Source organism: Helobdella robusta (assembly GCF_000326865.2).
Source record: "Helobdella robusta unplaced genomic scaffold HELROscaffold_13, whole genome shotgun sequence".
Lineage (NCBI taxonomy): Eukaryota > Metazoa > Annelida > Clitellata > Rhynchobdellida > Glossiphoniidae > Helobdella > Helobdella robusta.
Genome location: NW_008703718.1, coordinates 2,515,169 through 2,534,987, shown reverse-complemented (window position 1 = coordinate 2,534,987; position 19,819 = coordinate 2,515,169). Strand labels below are relative to the sequence as shown.

Sequence of the window (19,819 nt, the reverse complement as noted above, 5' to 3'; positions counted from 1 at the left end):
GTTTTATAGACAACACACACACATCAACATAATTCAATAATTTTTTCATAAGCATACCTCATCAACATAATTTATTCATCTATTAATAAACAGACATCAATGTAATTTATTAATTCATGCACTCATCAATTTAATTATTCATCCATCTCAACATTCAAACAGACTTTAGCCTGTTGTGAAGATTCTCGCAGAGTTCGTATTTAGCTTTGGTGCACTTCTGGACAGCATCGACCAGAATCTGGTGATTGCTCAACACGATATCCAGGTACTGGTTGTGACTGCTACAGACGTCAGGCAGCATGGATGAATCCTGAAGAGACTTCACTCGCATCTCAAAGTTGGTAAACATCTGAGGAAGTTTTTGATATATATCTCCATTGAACAATCTATTTTCTAAATAATAATAATAATAACGTCATTTGTGCAGCGCCCTATGCATAGCATCAGAGGTGCCAATATTGAATAAACTTTAAAGTTTTAATTTATATATATATATATATATAAATATATATATATATATATCATCGTAAAATCTACTTTGAATTTTCAAGTTTTAATTCACAGATAAAGAGATCTCATCATCACACTGACCTTGTGTGGTTTATAGTATAAATAAAATTTCTAAGTATTAACGGTAAGATGGAGTGGTAGAGTTACTGAGTTTGAATATTTGCAAAGATATCTTTGCATGGAAGCAATTTTTGTAAATATTTTTACTGTACTTAATTATACATATAAAAGTGCATCTATTGCTTAAAAGACAGTCTGTTAGGTAAATCTCTAATGTTTAACCTCAGAGGTTTACTAAAGCATAACGTCATGAATTATTTTTTGAAATGTATCATGATAGAGATTAAAAATATCATATAGTTTTAACCAGCAAAACATCTAGATATGGTTGTGCCTGAAGTTCATTTGTCAACTGTCATACAACAATTCAAATAATTCTAAAACGAAGTTAATAAATAAGCAGCTGGCAAATTAGGGCGAACCTTAGCAAGTTCATCCTGCTCGCTTGCAACCTTTTGCACGTTGGCCATCAACTTCTCCAGACCCGACAACCTATCCTCCAGGCCCTTAATTTTCTTTGCTTCCTTCTTGTCGATGACCACGAGCTCTATCATCTTATTCAGATCATCCCACATCTTCTGCAGTAACTCCTTGTTGCACTGTTGTTTCAATTGTTTTTTAAGTAATGTATGCAATGATTAATACATTCTTTAATTTGCTATCCAATTTTTCTCTAAATCTTTCTAAAATAACTTAATAAAAAAAAATGCTGACAGAGTAAGAAATATTTAAAACAAAACAAATAAAAAGAGAAGAACAACTTCTTGAAGCCCTTTCTTGCATATCTCAACTGACTCTTCCAATGTGAAATTTGTATCCTGTGTGCGATTGTGTGTAAAAGGAAAAGTGTGTGTGTGTGTGTGTGTGTACGTGTGCGCATGTACAACTACCAAATAATCTTAAAATGATTACATGTTTGTGACAAAATTTCTTAAGAACAAACAGCAAAAATTAATATTAAAATCTGACAGAAAAATGTGTAGCAGCAATCCAATCCAGGATAGAGCTGAATGACGTGCTGGGTGGAAAAGATGACGAGGAAGAAGACTGAGAAGGTGACGAATCAGTACTATTGTATGGGAGGCATGGGAATGCTGGGATCTTCTTCAACAATTCAACCGCCGATGGAAATCTTGAAAAAAATTTTCAACGTTATCAATCACATGTGAAGCATTTTCGGCACTTTAATTAATAAATTATAAACAATTATTTAAAAAAATAGATAAGCTAATATTTTGACAGTTTAGATCTAACAGCATGGATGACAAAAACATTTCATATGCGAAACTTAAATCTTAAACCAATAATACAATTTAATACTCAAAAGAAATGACGAAAAAATAAAAGTACCAACTTTTCAATTAAATTGACATGCTCGTCTCGCTGGCTTATAAATTCAGTAAGTCTATTAGCAACGATATTCGTTTTTTTCTCATAAATGCTGAAAAACAAAATTGATATAAATTTCGAGTGAATAACAGTTATTCATAATAATAAATAAATTAAATTAATTTTTTTTTAAATTTTTGATAAGAATAAATAAAACACCGGAAAAGGCTAAAAGAAACAAATACTCCAGATATTAATAAATGAATGAACAATGAAATAATAATCAATGAATGAGTAAATGAATAAATAAACACGAATTGGAAAAGAACGAAATTACATCCCAGCAACACTACATACTTCATTACTTCCAGCATGTTGGCAATGACAGCAGACCAGCCCTGGTGCTGTAGATGTTGGCTGTGCACCAGCTCCTGGCATTTCCCTCTTCTTTGATGAGCTAACTCACTAAAAGCCTAATTGATGACAATAATAACAATAGCGATAACAACAGTGAAATATTACAACAATAATAATACTATTATTAGTTTTTATTCTCAAAAAAGGCACCTGAACAATTTGTTTCCTCTGTGTGACAACCTCAAATGTTGCAGGTTTATTTAGTAGTTCTTGTAAGTTACGTTCTAACTGTTTGTCTAATGATATGTAAATATTACAAATTTATTAAGCTCATTAATTTAATTAATTAAATTAAAAGTTTATTAGAAAAAAAAACATAAAACATTGATAATAATAAATAAATGATGAAAAACAATCAAGAAATGGATAAACAATGTTATTATCACCATAATCCATCTTTCTCTAAATTGAATAACTGTGATAACAACAAAATATAAAAGCATGGCGTAAACACAATAGAAAATTCCAGAAATATTTACATAAATTTACGCGAAGAATGAACGAGCCACAGCTGATGATCACAAGTAGATAACATTAATTTTTTTCAAGAACTTTATCAGTTTTTACATAATTTTAGTTAATAAAAAACATTTAACACCAACTTAATTATAATAAAAATATACTTGATGTCCTGAAAATATAACAAACAAAAATACATTGCTAACATATCAGCCTTATTATACAAAGCTTATGAAAATTTCATCGTCATCTTTAAATTAAAACAAACGAATTGGCCAAGAAACAACCTGTGGAAAAGTTTGGCAGCTCAAATGGGGGCAAAGGTTTTTTCAATAGATCTAAATTGAACAGGAAAAATGGGTTGCTATCCTGGTGAAATAAATCAATTGTAAGTTTGTAGTAGTTGATTGTTTCTAATGAGGATATCATTCTTGAAAAAATTACGTAGAATTGGAAAATATTTGAACAGTTAGCTAATAAAGTAAGTACTCCAGCACCACAAATCTATTAGTGTTTATAATTTTATTTTATGCAACATAGAATGTTGGTCTTCTTCTATCACACTTCTAAAACTTCAAACTAGTTGGAAAATTTTCTAATGTACAGAAAAATTTGAAAATAAAACATGAAAAGAATACAAAACCAGGTTATTTTAAATATGTAGAATTGAAATAGTCATCTCTGCAGGAAAATAAAACATGCTCACATTTCCAGCATTGTAGCTGCAGACTTTCCTCTCTGGATCATTAATCCATTCTCCCCCGCTAATTAGCAGAACTTGTTTTTCAACTGCAATTTGCATCTTCTTTAATATTGCTTCTTTTAATTTGAGAACACTGTACAAAAATTTATTTCATAATTCTAGACATTTTATTGAAATTAAACATGAAATTTATAATTTAAATTTGTAAAACCAGGACAATAATTACAAAATATGCTCGGCAGTTCCTCGATCCCCATCAAATGAAATCGAATGTTCAGTTCTCAATTTTATTTCCATATTTTAAATTCTAGCCATGAGTGATACAATATTAATAAGTAATCAAATTAGTTCTTGTGAAAAGAAACATCTGGCTTATTGGAAAACAGGGTAGAAATATTTAAAAATAAACTTTGAAAAATATAAAAAGCTACATAAAATGAATCCTAATATAGACCCTCTATAAGTGTGAAGCATGTCTTGAAAGGAAAAAATATTAGAAAAATTATAAGCATAAGCTTATATAACCTAAGCTCACAAAAATGAACTTTAGAAAATTGAAATATTTTTAAAAGCACTGTCATATTTAAGAAATGTTTCGTCTTTGTGGACATAACTTATAATCCAAACACAAACAAAACATTATAAACAATTATGTAATTATGGGCTAAAGAGGATGCAATGGTATGCATAAGAAGAATAAACTGAACAACAATCTTTTTGATTTATTTGTCAAATAATTTGAAGTCGAAGACTTATTTTAAATTTATAAATTAAAAAAAAGAGAACAAAAGAATCCTAACAACCTTTGTATAGCCAAGTTCATCTCAAACTTGAGCATGACACCAATGTTTACATAAAAAATATGCAGCATTTTTGGATGTCTCGACTGCTAAACAGTCTATTCTATATGTTAGTTAGCTTTGTTAAGTTCTTTTTCGCTTTCTGTTGCTACTTTTTGTACCTTTCTTTGGTCCTTCTTCACTGATGCAAATTTCCAACAAATATATTTTTAATTTATCAAACAAAATTTTTCAAAATTTAATATTGTGATAAAAAAAGTAAATAAAATAAAAATACAGTTATTAAAAATTAATATTAAAATTAAATATTAAAATAATCTTCATAATCTTCAAATTTGTTATTTTAATCATAATGGATCTCGAAACAATAGTGAATAAAATTAACTAAGAAATAACAATAAAAATAAAATAAATAAAAATAACCTAGCAGGTAAAATTAATTAAATAAAACTAAATGAATTGTGTTGTTGTATTTGTACCCAGCAGTTGTTTTCTTATTGTTGCAGACTGAACAATCCTTATTAGAGCTAACAAAATTTTAAACTGTACATTTGTGAGCAATATATTCGTCGATAAGCACTAAAAAATATGGCGGGTAATGTTCCAAACAATAAAAGAAAGAACGCCTCGGAGAAACCTCAGTTTAAATAAAAAAAATTTGTTTAGTTATGTCGCGATGTTAGTTAGATAAAGAATAATTTAAATAAAAATAAGGGATGGTACAGCTTTATAATTTCAGGTTCTTTCTTCACTTAACTACTGAAATAAGTACAGAAATTGCGTAATCCATTTAAAATTAAACCTGCAATTATTTCATTTGCTAATTTAAATTATTAGTACAATATATATTTTAAAATTTTCTTTATTAAATTTATATGCACTTTGAAATACGATTTTATTAAATTTTTTGACCAACAGATCAATGGCCTGTACTTCTAGAAGTACTCAGGCTGATTATTGTCATAAAGTTATTATTAAATATTGTATATTGGCTATATTTTGCTTTGTCATTCAGCAAGTCTCAACAAATGAACTTTATATTCATTTCGTCATTAATCAATACCTAGCACGCTTTTTGGATACAAACATTTGGATTTCCCATGCGAACACACTCACAAATATATAAATCGATGAATCATAACTATGTGAGTAAATGTAAATTTAAACATATGACTTGTAAATATGGAAAAGTATCTGAATAATTCCTATACACAAAATGTGATCAAAGTACTACACGTTGATATTAAACAATCAAAGGCCACGTTTGATTTAACAACTCAGTAGAAGTGCGTTCTTCCTATATGATAGTTATTTTTGCTTACTTATTAATTTTTATATAGTACTTACCCAAAAACGCACCTAACTTAGACCTTGCTTATCCCCACAGTTATTTAACACATCCATCACCTATTTATATGTTTCATCTAAACCCGTGGAAGCAATCTTCCTGAAGGAAAAAAAAAGAAATAAAAAGTTATGATAATTACAAAAACGCTGCTTCAATAGTCAACTCATGAGAAACGTTTAGCAAATTCAACAGTAACCTACAAGCATGTATGCGTGTGTATATGGTTTTGTTTGCTTGTATGTTTGCTTGATCGTTTGTCTTGTGCTTATTATTTTGTTCGTACATTGATTTGATGTGAAGGTATGTTTTAATTTTTTTTTGGTTATATTAAAAATATTTTTACTTTAGTTAAAAACTTTCTTGCTCTCAGATATAATATAAAGACATCATTAAAAATCTTTTGAAATAATCTTTAGTTAATTTAGTTATTTGCTTGTATCTTGAATATATATTTAGATATTCAGTTTATTTATCAAATATATTGCATCCATAATTGAACAGACACAGCAATTTACCACTGGACCTTATTCCAAAAGCATTAGAAGCTCTCAATTGCGATCCTCAAAAAGGAACAAAATTAGCGTCAGAGGTGTTGAACAGATTCCCCTTATTACCATTCGAAGGTGGGGCCAAGTTGGAAATTGTGAAACTCGTGACCATTATGGGATTTCCTGATCCGTCCAAGGAATATATCGTCGAAAATACAACTACTAGTACAACTAGAAAATACAACTACTAGTACAACTAGAAAATACAACTACTAGTACAACTAGAAAATACAACTACTAGTACAACTAGAAAATACAACTAATACAATTATGAAATTGTTATATACGTTTTAGTTTTAACAAAATTTAAGTTATTAGTTATCTATTCTTTCAATCATTATGGTATATTAATTATGTCGGTGATTACCAGTACAATGTGCTGAAGTAACAATTCAAAGTTGTGAACGTTACTCGTGTTAACGTTGTTACTTCGTCACGTATCACGTGGACGGGTGGGTAGGTCAACAATTTATTTTTATAGCTAATTAGAAAAAGATAAGTTTAAAAACCAACTTTATGTTAATTTTTTGTTTCTTTGATAAAAATAAATTTATTAAATGTTTCTTTTTTATAACCTTCTTGCGTTAAATAAAAAAACAAAATTTACAAATTAAAATTTTAAATTGTTTAAATTAAAATAACTCTATGAAACGCTACACAATGTAATGACATTAGGGCATGAATTATTTGCTCGTTTGACTGTTTGTTTGTCGGCATATCTGTTAAATATATATCACACAAAGTTGTTAGTTATTATAGATATAAGGTCTGTTATTAGTGACATAAGCACGTGGTCTGTCCATTAATTCCATTACATTCCTCGATCGAAAATGATGACCACCCAAAACATGACCATGACTGATCACAGTCTCTATTTTAGATTAAATAAATATAGACATATAAATTACGTTATCATCATCATCATCTGTTGTCTGCCAGCCGAGGGCGGTAATGGCTAGTCCATCTTCTATTATCTTTTGTCAAAAAAAAATGACAAATTACAGATACAGTCAACAGAAATTAATAATACGATATCTGCGCGTAAAATCGTTTAATGTTTCTGTTATTCATTTACACCCCAAAGATATAAGACAGAGGTTAATTTAATTTAATCGAGAAGATGATCATGATTAAACATTGTTAGTCAATGCACATGTAGAATATATGAATCATATTATATATATATATATATATATATATATATATATATATATATATATATATATATATATATATATATATGGCCGACATAACTGATGACAATCAATCAATCAACTATTTTTACCCATATATATATATATATACATATATATATATATATATATATATATGTGTATATATATAAACACGTAAAATAATTAAAAACAAAATGGAGAAGATGATAGGCGTAGAGTTATATAGAAGAAAATGAATCAGATGAGAATCAACAAGAATGTACAAATTAATCAGTTAATATGGAATGATCATATCATATTATTATTATTATTATTAATGGTGGTGATGGTCCAAAACTATAGATTCTAACAAATGATTAAAATTAAGTTGAGTGTGATTACATTAATTAAATAATTAATCAAATAATATTTGTCAAAATAGATTTAACAAAAATAGATTTAAAATAATTTTAGATGAAATTTTATCAATAGTTCACCAGGTTTTTTTCATAACCACGCAACCGACATATCTCATGTGATTATAATTGAAACAAACAAACATACAAATAAATTGAATATTTAAATAAAATACATAAAAATGTGTATAAATACATTGGAAACAACAACAACAGCAACACACACTTATAATACACGTAAACACAAAACAACGACTCTGAATCTAGGACATTCATCATGTGTTTGTACATTCACTATAAACTCCGAAAACTATTTCTAGCTAATTAAAACACAAAGTAACATGAAATACACATTTTTTAACAATAAGAATAAAAATAATAAATTTTACTATTCATTGTTATAATAGTTAAATAGTAACACATCTTACAATTATAAATAGTAACACATCTTATAAAAACGTACGTTTATTTATTGCTGAGAAAAATATGATTTAATTATTGGTCAAATATGTACCCAATTTCTCCATTCAATAATTTTAAAAATAATCTCTATAAAAATATCAATCATGAGAATAGAGATGATGTTGATATGATGATGACGATATAGACCAAACGTTAATAACAATTTTTCTCTGTGATAATGTTTTCTGCATGCATCTCTACCGACCTTGTAAAGATTTTGTAAAGATGATGCAAAAAAATGTAGAGATTATTAAGTAAGATGAGCTAGTATTACATTACAAAAATTGTTTACATTTTTAACTTCAATCGATCAACTCAAACACATATATTGTATAACTTCAATCAAACAACTCAAATACATATACTGTGCAACTTCAACCGAACAACTCAAATACATATAGATCTGACTTTACACAATTTTTCTCTATGTGAATTTACACAAGAAATTAATGACTTAAATGACTTAATTTACTCATTAAATTAATTTTTTTGTCTAGAAAGAAGATATAATGTTTGAAAATTATTTAACGATTATGATGAAGGTTGTGTATAAATGAATGAATTAACAACTTAATAAAAGGATATATACAATTAAGAATAAATAAATAAATACAACACAGCTAACATGAATATGCGTGGTTATAATTAAATTAATAAATCTCTCGTTTTCTATTAATTGATTGATTAATTAATTAATTAGTCAACTAATTAAATAAAAATGAAAGACGTAATATTATTGACCACACTATGAAACTATAATGTGTGTGTATATGTGTGTATGTGTGTGTGTGCGTAAATAAATTTATGAGTAACTTTTATGAGTAACTATTTCACAATACCAATGAATAGCTATGGAAACATGGATATGCTCTAAATTAAATGTTGCATGCAAATGAATAAACATACAAAATGAATAAACATACAAAATGAATAAGCATACGAAATGGATAAACAAACGAAATGAATAAACATACGTAGTAAATGAATGCATTGAATATATACACAATACACACACATTTATATATAAATATATATATATATATATAAATATATATATATATATATATATATATATCAAAGAAAACATTTTTATAAAGCAACCAAAATATGTGAATATTTAATAATAGAGGAAAAAAACAGAAATTATTTTATTTTAAAAATATACTGACGACGAAATATTTAAATAGATTTTTTTAATGTAATTTTGATATTCGTTAAAATATAAAAAAAAAATGATTTTTTAGGTTTAGATGGACATTTCTGACGTGAAGCAAGGTAAGAAAAAATAATAAATAAACGCGATGGATCACATAAAATACTACACGCATAAAATGGTACACTGTTAACATTTGACACGTACACACACTGTATACACCACACAACACGCACACACACACACCACACACACACACCCACATACACACACTAACGCACACACACACACGAAAAAAGAAACATGTCTTATTAAAATAAGCACTGTTGTACAACTAAAATCAACAATAAAAATATTTAAAGTAACATATAATGTTGATAGTAAAGTTATCCGTGTAGTAGGTTATGCAGCATTAGAAATATGATTTTTTTTCTGGACTAGAGGACTTATTCAGTAATCAGCGTGCAATTTAAAAACTTGTTAAAAAACTTTTTAAAAAATGTTATTCATCATTGCAAGGTTCATGCGTTAAATACACTGCTATTTCAGACATATAATCTTAAAAAGTTATTGAAACCATAAAAAATTGTTTCTTAAAATAAATTAAAGAATAACTGAACATTTATAACAAACTTCTCTGATAACAAATATGTTGTCGTGAAGTTAATTATCATTAATTGTTAAATTATTGGAATAATGACAATAGTAATATTGTCGTTATTATTGTTAACATTATGGTCGTTGAGTTGAATGTGCATATTGTTTATGTGTATATATGCTTTCTGTCTATGTGAGTTGTGTTTGTGCGTCTGTGGATATGTGTGTTGTGTGTGTGTGTGCGTGTGTGTATGGATGTACGTAGTTTACATGTTTACACTAATCAAATGAATATTAAAAACAATATGCTTTCATAATATAATATGGAATATTGAAATATGGAAAAAGTTTATATATATGAGAAGATTTTCAAAAAATCAGTTGACTTGGAAGTAACAACATTGAAAGATGAAAGTAAAATTGTAATAAATGAATGAATGAATGAATGAATGGATGAATGAATGGATGAATGAACGAATAAATGAATAAATAAAGAAATGAATAAAGAATGGAAAGAGCGTGTGAACGTGGTCTCGATGAAGCCCAATCACAGTCTGGTCTGAAAAATAAATAAACAAATGAGCACTATTTTAATGAAAGTTTATTAAATTTGATTTCAATTAACTCATTATATTGAAAAGAAATAATTAAAATGAAATGAACATGATGGAAAAGAGCCACGCGGAAACGAACCACGCAGTCTTCCAGTTCAACGCATGGAATGTTTGAGGGATCATTGGAATTGCTGCTATTACTGAACACTTCGTTCTTAATTCTCCCACCGATGTTGTTGTTGTTATTACTGTTGTTGTTATTATTATTATTATTATAAACATTAATATTACTATTGCTCAATGATCCGTTGTTATTAATAACGGCTTCATTAATATTAATGGCGTCGTTAATATTCATGACGTCATTAACATTCCTGACTCGTCCCTCTGCGCTTTCGATCTCCACCTGAATAGGTGAACAGCAGTCGGTCCACGTGACGTCATTTTGATTGTGGTCGTCGTTGTAATTGCTGTAATCATACTGGCCGGCAGCTTCATAATGCTGGAGTTTCATGTTCCGGAATCTCCTATTGAGTGTCGTGTTGGAAGATGATCCGTCATCTGCAAGTTAAGTTTTTTGATGCTGAGTTTTCATCAATATGACTCATATATTCAATTCAGTTGGAGAGTTGGATGTATATTAATGGTCAGTAGTAACAACGTGCGACGAACGCTGCCTGGCAGTAACTGGCTTCGAATGTAGAAAGAATCTTCCAGCCCACCCCAAGCAATTAGCCGATTCACGCGGGTCTCTTTACATGCGCTACATGTTTTCTATTGATACTTCTGAGAAAAACCAGAGAATATTGTAAAAAAAACAAGAGACCCGACAAAAAAAACAACCGACCCAACAAAAATACCAACAGACCCGACAAAAAAAAACAACAGACCCAACAAAAATACCAACAGACCCGACAAAAAAATACAACAGACCCAACAAAAATACCAACAGACCCGACAAAAAAAAACAACAGACCCAACAAAAATACCAAAAGACCCGACAAAAAAAACAACAGTCCCAACAAAAAAAACAACAGACCCAACAAAAATACCAACAGACCCGACAAAAAAATACAACAGACCCAACAAAAAAAAAACAACAGACCCAACAAATTATCGGCCGAAACACTGGGACTTGATTCAGTGAAACTGACAGTAGCATCCGTTCGTTGGGTGTTGGTCGGCGTCAACGTTCCACCACTCAGTAGAGAATTTACGCTGAGGTGTGGCGTGGGGTAGGTATGCAAGCTATCTTTCCATAATGTTGATTGACTGATTGGTGGGTGTTTGTGTTTATGTGTGTGTATGCGCGCGTGTGTGGGTATGTATGTGTTTGTGTGTGAGAATGGAGATTAAAAATATATGGTAGCTATGACTTTGTAACTGTATTAAGTACGTTCCAGTGTGATATGTGCACTAAAGTATTCAACAAGGGAGATACTATTGGAGTTTTGTTGGAAAAAGAATTCAAACTCCAAAAACATGAATAGATGAGCTGTTCGATTTGGTTAAATAAATAAATAAACAAACAAATAAATAAACAAACAAATAAATAAATAAATAATAAAATGAACGGAGTGAATAGAGGCGCCAACCTATCGTAGAGTTGTGCCGTGTGAACGCTGCTGTAAGAGGCTGCCGTCTTCATGTTGTTACTCTTCACTAACAGGTCGGGTCGTTTCGCCAGGACATCTTGTGGCGATGTCAATTGCGTTATATATATATATGCAATAAAAAACACGATCGTCGAAAGAAATTGTATTAATTAAAAAACAGAAACACACAAATAATTATGCGAATCAAAGGTGCTAGCTACGACGAAACATTCAACGTAATGTAATGTAATGTAATGTAATTCAATGAAACATTCAAATATGTGGAGAATTAAAAGACGTGAACTGACCAGGAAGGCTTTCCACGTCAGCAGGAACGATGGATTTCCGACCTGCAATAGATTTTCTTTTCACTGGTGGCCTAACAGCTGAGCGGTGATAAAAAAAAATAACCAAAATTACACGTAACGTTATTAATGTTAATTGTTGAAATGGTTTGGCTGGTTAGCTCAGACGGCTGTGTAGATATTTTTTGCCTGCTGACTTCTTTTAAATGCAGTCCATCCAGAAGTGACCAAAATATATTGTAATTGCATTTACATACAAAAGTGTTTGTGTAATGTAGGTGTGTGGATTTGGGGCTAGCTGTTCAGTTGTAGTCACGATATGTGAACGATTCTGAAGAAACAAAATTAGGCAAAATAGAGAGAAAGAAAGAAGAACATACTTTTAAACACAACTTCATTGAAAAATTTTTTGAATCTGTGAGCGTAGAACTGTGGGTGGTGCACTGATACAGTATCCTTCAGGAATGAATGAATGAATGAATGAATGAATGAATGAATGGATGGATGAATGAATGAATAAATATGATATCGCAACGTTACATTTTTTTCAATAAATATTTTACACAGATTAAAAATTTTTATTTCAGATAATTTAGTAAAAATTTTTATAAACCATTAAAAAATAAATTAGCCAACAGATTATAAAAATATGAACAGGGAAATTTGAAGATATACAAATAACACATTTTATATAAAATGACACAAATACATACAAAACAACAAAAAACAACACAAATACAACAGACCAAACCAGATACAAAACAACACACAAAAATCCCACGGAATAAACTAACGCCATCTTGAACGAGGGACTTGAATGCGTGCTCCAACTTTTTGGCCAACCTGTAACTCTGAAGTATATCAATGATGCCTACGTACAGCAATAACCTTTCACCTCTGCCATTCTTCGCAGGGATCTGACCTGGTCTGTGGAGATGATGATGAAGATGACGGTGGTGATTGTGAAGATGATGATAACGGTGGTGATTGTGATGATGATGATAACGGTAGTGATGATGATGATAAAATTGATGATGATGATGGGTGAGAAGGATGGCAAGGTTGTTGTTGTTGTTGATGATGATAATGATGAAGATGGTGGAGAGGATGGTAAGATGTAGAAAGATGATGTTCACAATGAAGATGATTTTCCTGATGAAAAAATTATGAAACGCAAAAATGCATTGGGCAGAGTAACAATTATCAATCAAATCAATCAATCTTCGTTTAGCGTCCAGAGACCCAGTTTCCCGAGGTAGGACGTTATAGAATAACAGAATAACAATTAACCAATGTTAAACAAATAAATAAAATAAAATAAATGATTTCTTTTCTGATGATTTACTGCCCAATTGTGATGATGATGATTAAAACATTTATTACAACATTTGATTAGAAGACAAAAATCAGAACAGAACGAAAAATTTTTTCAAAAAAAAAAACCCATACAAATATAAAGACTCATTGAATCACACAAATCGCACCAAATAACTTCAAGACATGGATTTAAAAAAATCATGTTTTTAAATCAACGCTCCTAACATGTTATGAAATATATAAACAGATAAGTTAACAAACATGAAAACAAATGTTAACAAATATGTAAAGAAACTTTAAAGGAAACAAATATGTAAACAAACAAACATACATGTAAAAACATGTATATATAAGAGAAGAACTGATCTATTCAATTAAATAAAACTCATTTAATCATTTGAATGTATAGTTTTTTCATTTCATTGATTGAGTCTATAAATGTAACAAATCATAAAAATCTTCCATGACAAATTTTATAAAGCATAATTTTTTGAATGTTTGAGAAAAGATTATTATCAAAAAATCATCTAATAACTTTAATTTATATGTTGACAATTTCATCATAATGATGACAGAAAATTAATAAATAAAAAAATTTTTTAAAAGTTTTGTATGTGTGTTTGTGTGCGACTTTGTGTGTGTGTGCGTATGTGTGCGTGATTGGTGTGCATGCGTATGTGCGCGCGCTTGCCTAAACATGAGAATGTATAATAGTTAAACAATCATCGTTATTATCATTATTATTAGAGTAAAAGTCATTCAAGTACAATTAAACAAACACACACACAAACCACACACACACTCAAACACACACACAAACCACACACACACACTCAAACACACACCAAACACACACACACACACACACACACACACACACACACACACACACACACACACACACACACACAAACACACCAGACACACCCTGAAAAATAATAATTACGAATTATAGCCAATTAATTGCCAATGTTAAACCCATATTAGCTATAAAAACATCGTTTATTTAAACTCCACACCACGTCAGCCAAAGTTAGTCTGTTTTTTTTCTTTCATTTTTTAATAAGCCATTAACTTTTTAATGCAATGCTTCAACTTGTTACAACTTTTAGAAAGATTTATTTATTCATCATCATCATGATCCTTTTTCTCATCGTCATCATCATCATCATCACCATCACCATCACTATCACCATCATCATCATCATCATCATCATCATCATCATCATCATCATCATCATCATCATCATAGTAGCATTAGTAACCAACCCATCCAATAAATTTTCTTGAGAGCTAGAGAACCAATTATCCAACCAAATATATATCATCTCATATTATACTCTATTTAACTTATTAACAAAAAAAAGTATATTTACATATTCAATTTATTAAAAATAAAAACTCTCAAAAACTTTTCAACAACGTAACTAAATAATGATCAAGAGAGTGTGTGTGTGTGTGTGTGTGTGGTGTGTGTATTTAAACAAACTATAAACTATAAATCGATACAAATACATGGGAAAGTGAATTTAATGTATAAAATAATATGTTCGTTTTTCGTTTCGTTCATTAAAAAACAAAATGTTTGAAAGCTAAATGAAAGAACTCTTGAATACTGACGTGATGTTTTGACTGCCCGCCTGTATAGACTCCATTGGAGTTGAGTACTGGCCTATCCTTGGTTTTGGCACTTTTGATTCGTCTGAGTTTAACGTTAAATTTTGATATGAAAATTTTCAGAAAGAATGTCTTTTTGAGATTTGTATATTCTATGTATATTCTAATGTATGCGCAACGGTGTAATGATGAAGAGGCATGGCATTGATGTTGCAGAGACCAGATTCAAATGCAAAAAGATCCCAACCTATCACATGACGTGATGTGTGATGTGTTGATGGGATGGTTCACGTGTCGTGAGTTTGTTTGTTGATATGTCCAAAAAATACTAAAAAGATAATTGTAAAGAAAAATCAGCCTTGTGAAATGAATGAAACAATAATAATAATAAGAAACAAATTCATTTGTTTGCTCTTAAATCGACAGATTAACAAAGCTTATTTATACAAAATAGCTAAGATAGAATGCTTATAAACTACGACTTAGTAAAAAGACGAAGTATCTATATTTCAAAAGGAGCCATCATTTTTGCCAATATAAAATGTGAAAAACAAACAACATACCGAATGACAGTTTCTTGTTGTCAGTATCAGGCACTGTACGGTATTCATTGGCTACTTCAACTAAGGAGGCCTTCTTCTGATTGCTTTGTCGCTGCTACAATTCAGTTATTATTATTCAACAATTAAAATGAATACTATTACAACATACAAGTTATAAAATTCCTTTTTTTACATCTATTTATTTCTAGATTGTCTCTTTTAAAATTAATCTCGCTACACAGAAATGGTGCAGCAATTTTAAAAGTTTCAGGCGGTTGTATGTTTTGATACTAAATATTTCATCGTGTAAATAAATTGCTAGAGTAGGTACAAACTTTTTCATTATTATCAATGTTGTATATTCCAATTAGGAAGCTGTAGTCCATAATTTTGAAACTCTCTAAAACCTGGAGATAATGAGTGGAGTTACATTGGCTATTTATTTCTATCAGCAATGGCATGACTTATATCATCATCTATATCATTTTTATTACAATCTGTATCCTATTCCTCATTATTGGTATCAATTCTATCATTATCTATATCATTTTTATTATAATTTGTATCATTTTCCTCATTATTAGTATCATTTTTAACACCATTTGTATCATTTTCATAAATGTTTGTATCATTTTTATCATCATAATGTTTATCATTTACATAATTATTTGTAACATTTTCATAATTAATAGTATCATTTGTATCATCATTTGTATCATCATTTGTATCATCTTCATCCTGACCCTGCAGTCCCTGTCCAATGTTTTAACGAGTGCATCGTACGTCTCAACCTCGAGCATCAACCCCTCTGGATAAATATCAACGAAATCGAGATCTTTTAAAGTAGGCACCGGTTTCGACTTTTCGTGTTTGGATGCTTTCCGCTTGTAGGTGCTTCCTTTCAGGTCAAACTTTTCACTGAGGAAAACATCGGAGGAGATGATGTTGTTCATCACAACGAATCTTATGTTCTTCCCACCACACTTTTGAAATTGATTAGTAGATCATATTTTAAATTAAAGCAAGTAAATTTTAAAGTTATACTCTATAAATATCCAAAAATCTGTACAATTCATCCGTAAATGTTTAAGCTCGTTGAAAATAAAACAAAATCATGTAACAACGAGAATATGTTGAAAGCACACACCTGATAACAAAATAGACCATAAAACTTTGGCAACAAGGTGCATGGGTTCTGATTTAAATTCTAAAAAAAATTTTTTTTATAAATTCTTTTTAGCAAAGAGTAGTTAAAAAAAGAGAGATAAGATTTATAAAAATATTTATTAGTCCTTGATAAACAATTGTTGGCAAATCATTGCAGAGTATGACAATCATCATATGTATCCATGACAAATAATTTTATAATTTCCTGTACAATAAAAAAGTAGTAAAAACAGAAATCAATTTGAAAATGAGCCCTCAAGTGTATCACAAACACAAAATACACAAAAATGGAACAGCACCATATAATAGCCTGGCAGTAACTTCTGAAGAAATTCTGCCTCCTTGTGTTGAACTGTTTTTATGATGAATTCGTCACTTTCTGTTACGTAGAATATGCTACCTATTGACAATTATATGAGTTATATAATCACATACGCTGTGACAGCAACCAAATAAGGTGTAGAAGGATGAGACAAATATGTGGGAGGAGCTAAATAATTTGTAACAGAAGTTATTTGTAAGAAGAGCTAAGTAATTTTGGATGGGAGCTAAATAATTTGTGAAGAGATGACAGATTAATAAACTTGTCAATAATAAGTGGAGTTGAGAAATTTTTATGAGTGTGATAGCACAATACTTGAGAGTGAAGTTGAAATATTTCATAGCATTAATCTGCTTGAGTCATGGTTTGTGAAAATAAAAAAAGTGACTGAATATGTGAGAATGCAACGGCAATAGTTATCCTGTTGAATGTACCTGATGCTCCAGGGTTTGGAAGTTCTCGAAGAGGATCACTACATAGTGACATCTGTGAACAATTTTAGAGATATGACAATTTTTCTGTGGAGATCAAATAAATAAATCATCCGAGAAAACAGAATCTTTTTTATTATTTTTTCAAAATTAACTATTATTATTTTTTTTAAATTTCGAAAATTACATACTAAAAAATCGGCTGGTTTGATTTTAAATATCTGTCTGAAGTATCTAAAAACATCTGGTGCGTAGGTTCTGAATCGAAAATCACTGCAGTGATGTGCTGGGGTCAAGTTTGTTCCATCCCTAAATCAACAGTGATGAAAATGATAAAAAAATTTGTTTTAGCATTAAAATTAGCAAAAAAGTTGCAAAATAAAAATGAAGAACCTTGGAAAATTCACAGTCACAACAACATGGAAATCTTCATATAAAATATCTCGACTAGGTTTAGCTGAAAGACTACCAATGCTTTGTGCTATGCCAAGCTGAACTGCCGTCATCAGCTCTGTTGTCGGCCTCTGGAGAAAAAGAAATTTAAAGGTGAACATTATTTACATTTAAAATATTTTTTTCCTATACATTTGTTTGAATCAAAACCTTAAATTATCAAGTTTAACATCAATTTCTACTTATGAATGTATAAATTCAAAAATCTTTTGCAGGAAAAATAGTCTGACCGGCAAAATTTTTTGAAAAACTTGTTAGAAAAAAAATTCTTGTAAGAGCAGCATTGTACAAAGTATCGTAAATGTAAGCTTTTTAAAATAAAACATTTAAAAACCTTCTTGTAGGTGACACTTCCATTTTCATGCACACGTCTATGTCCTATTTTTCTGTCTTCTTTTCCAAATCCATTTTCAAAAGTCTTGAGTTTGAGAGTTTTTTTTTCAAAATGCAAAATCCCATTTATAATATTTAAAATTTCATGCTAAAAAATAATGACATACATATATATATATATATATACATCTTATTTATACTGAAAATATTAATTAAAATTAAAAAATTGTTTAAAAATTTGAAAAAAAAGTATCACCTCAGAAATTCTTTTCTTAGATGTAAGAATTAGTTTTTCTGATGATTCTTAAAAAAATTATTGACAAAAGTTTAAATATGAATGAATTGCTATGATATATGACATATGTCATGAAATGATTTTTATACGCATACTGTGATATGATGAATGATGCCACGTGAAAAATGATAAATTTCATATTGGCCTCTCAAATACAAAAAAACAATAAAAAATTATTTAATTTTTTAAACATGTTAATTATTTTCAATATTATTCCAATTATAAAATTTTCAAATATAAAAAAAAAACAAAATTGTTAGATTGAATAAAAATGAAATTAAAAAAAATCACATGTCAGATCCAGTCATCAGTTTAATTTTTAAACGAAAAAGTATAAAAATTTTGATAATAATTTTTGATATTTTATAATAATAATAATATTTTGTAGCAAAGGATAAAAATTATAAACTCATATAATATAAAAATAAATAAATGTGCAATCATTTTAATATAAATACTGAACATAGATGTTAATGATCAATCAATCAATTATTTTAGTATATTATAAAGCGCTATTTCAGCAATGTTCAACAGTGCTCCTCAATGAATTTTGCAAACAGATGGGTCTTGAGATCTGCTTTGAACTTCGTAAGTGATGGAAAAGGAAGAGGTCAGAGAAGGAGATAGAGAATTCCAGAGAAAAGGGCCAAAAAAGTGAATGCAGATTTAGCAAAAAAATGTTTAACACGAGTTAAGAAGAAGTGAGAACAGGAAAATGATCATAAACTGGGGAGCTTAAGTTCAATTAATTATTAATATTTTTTATTAATATACCGTCCTATACCAGCTGATAAGTACTTAAGAAATAATTTAAGTTTATGAGACTTGTTATATTACTGTTATACATGAATGTGTAAATTTTAAAAATTCATGATGTTTATTATAACGGCATCATGTAATCATTTTTTTAGCATAATTCAATTTTTAAAACA

The 19,819-nt window shown here is 29.3% G+C and overlaps 3 protein-coding genes across 3 annotated transcripts; 1 reads left to right on the top strand and 2 right to left on the bottom strand.

Annotated features, from left to right (window-relative positions):
- Nucleotides 1-154: 154 nt before the first annotated feature.
- HELRODRAFT_190489 (hypothetical protein) lies at nucleotides 155-4,681 on the bottom strand (the record flags this gene model as incomplete). The annotated part of the gene is made up of 10 exons (XM_009014267.1): nucleotides 4,282-4,681; nucleotides 3,482-3,611; nucleotides 3,063-3,144; nucleotides 2,467-2,552; nucleotides 2,257-2,372; nucleotides 1,925-2,011; nucleotides 1,540-1,702; nucleotides 1,332-1,388; nucleotides 993-1,169; nucleotides 155-349 (listed from the first exon to the last, which is right to left on the bottom strand). Exons 1-10 carry the CDS (start codon nucleotides 4,347-4,349, stop codon nucleotides 155-157), a joined length of 1,161 nt encoding a protein of 386 aa, XP_009012515.1. The 5' UTR covers nucleotides 4,350-4,681.
- A 779-nt stretch (nucleotides 4,682-5,460) lies between these two features.
- HELRODRAFT_168404 (hypothetical protein) lies at nucleotides 5,461-6,365 on the top strand (the record flags this gene model as incomplete). The annotated part of the gene is made up of 2 exons (XM_009014266.1): nucleotides 5,461-5,540; nucleotides 6,128-6,365. 2 exons carry the CDS (start codon nucleotides 5,461-5,463, stop codon nucleotides 6,363-6,365), a joined length of 318 nt encoding a protein of 105 aa, XP_009012514.1.
- Nucleotides 6,366-12,755: 6,390 nt separating this feature from the next.
- HELRODRAFT_73772 (hypothetical protein) lies at nucleotides 12,756-18,647 on the bottom strand (the record flags this gene model as incomplete). The annotated part of the gene is made up of 11 exons (XM_009014265.1): nucleotides 12,756-12,866; nucleotides 13,205-13,332; nucleotides 15,334-15,429; nucleotides 16,218-16,293; nucleotides 16,630-16,869; nucleotides 17,034-17,093; nucleotides 17,353-17,453; nucleotides 17,810-17,861; nucleotides 17,998-18,115; nucleotides 18,200-18,330; nucleotides 18,594-18,647. Coding segments are annotated over 11 exons (1,167 nt in total), but the record flags the coding sequence as incomplete, so codon positions are not given.
- Nucleotides 18,648-19,819: the final 1,172 nt, after the last annotated feature.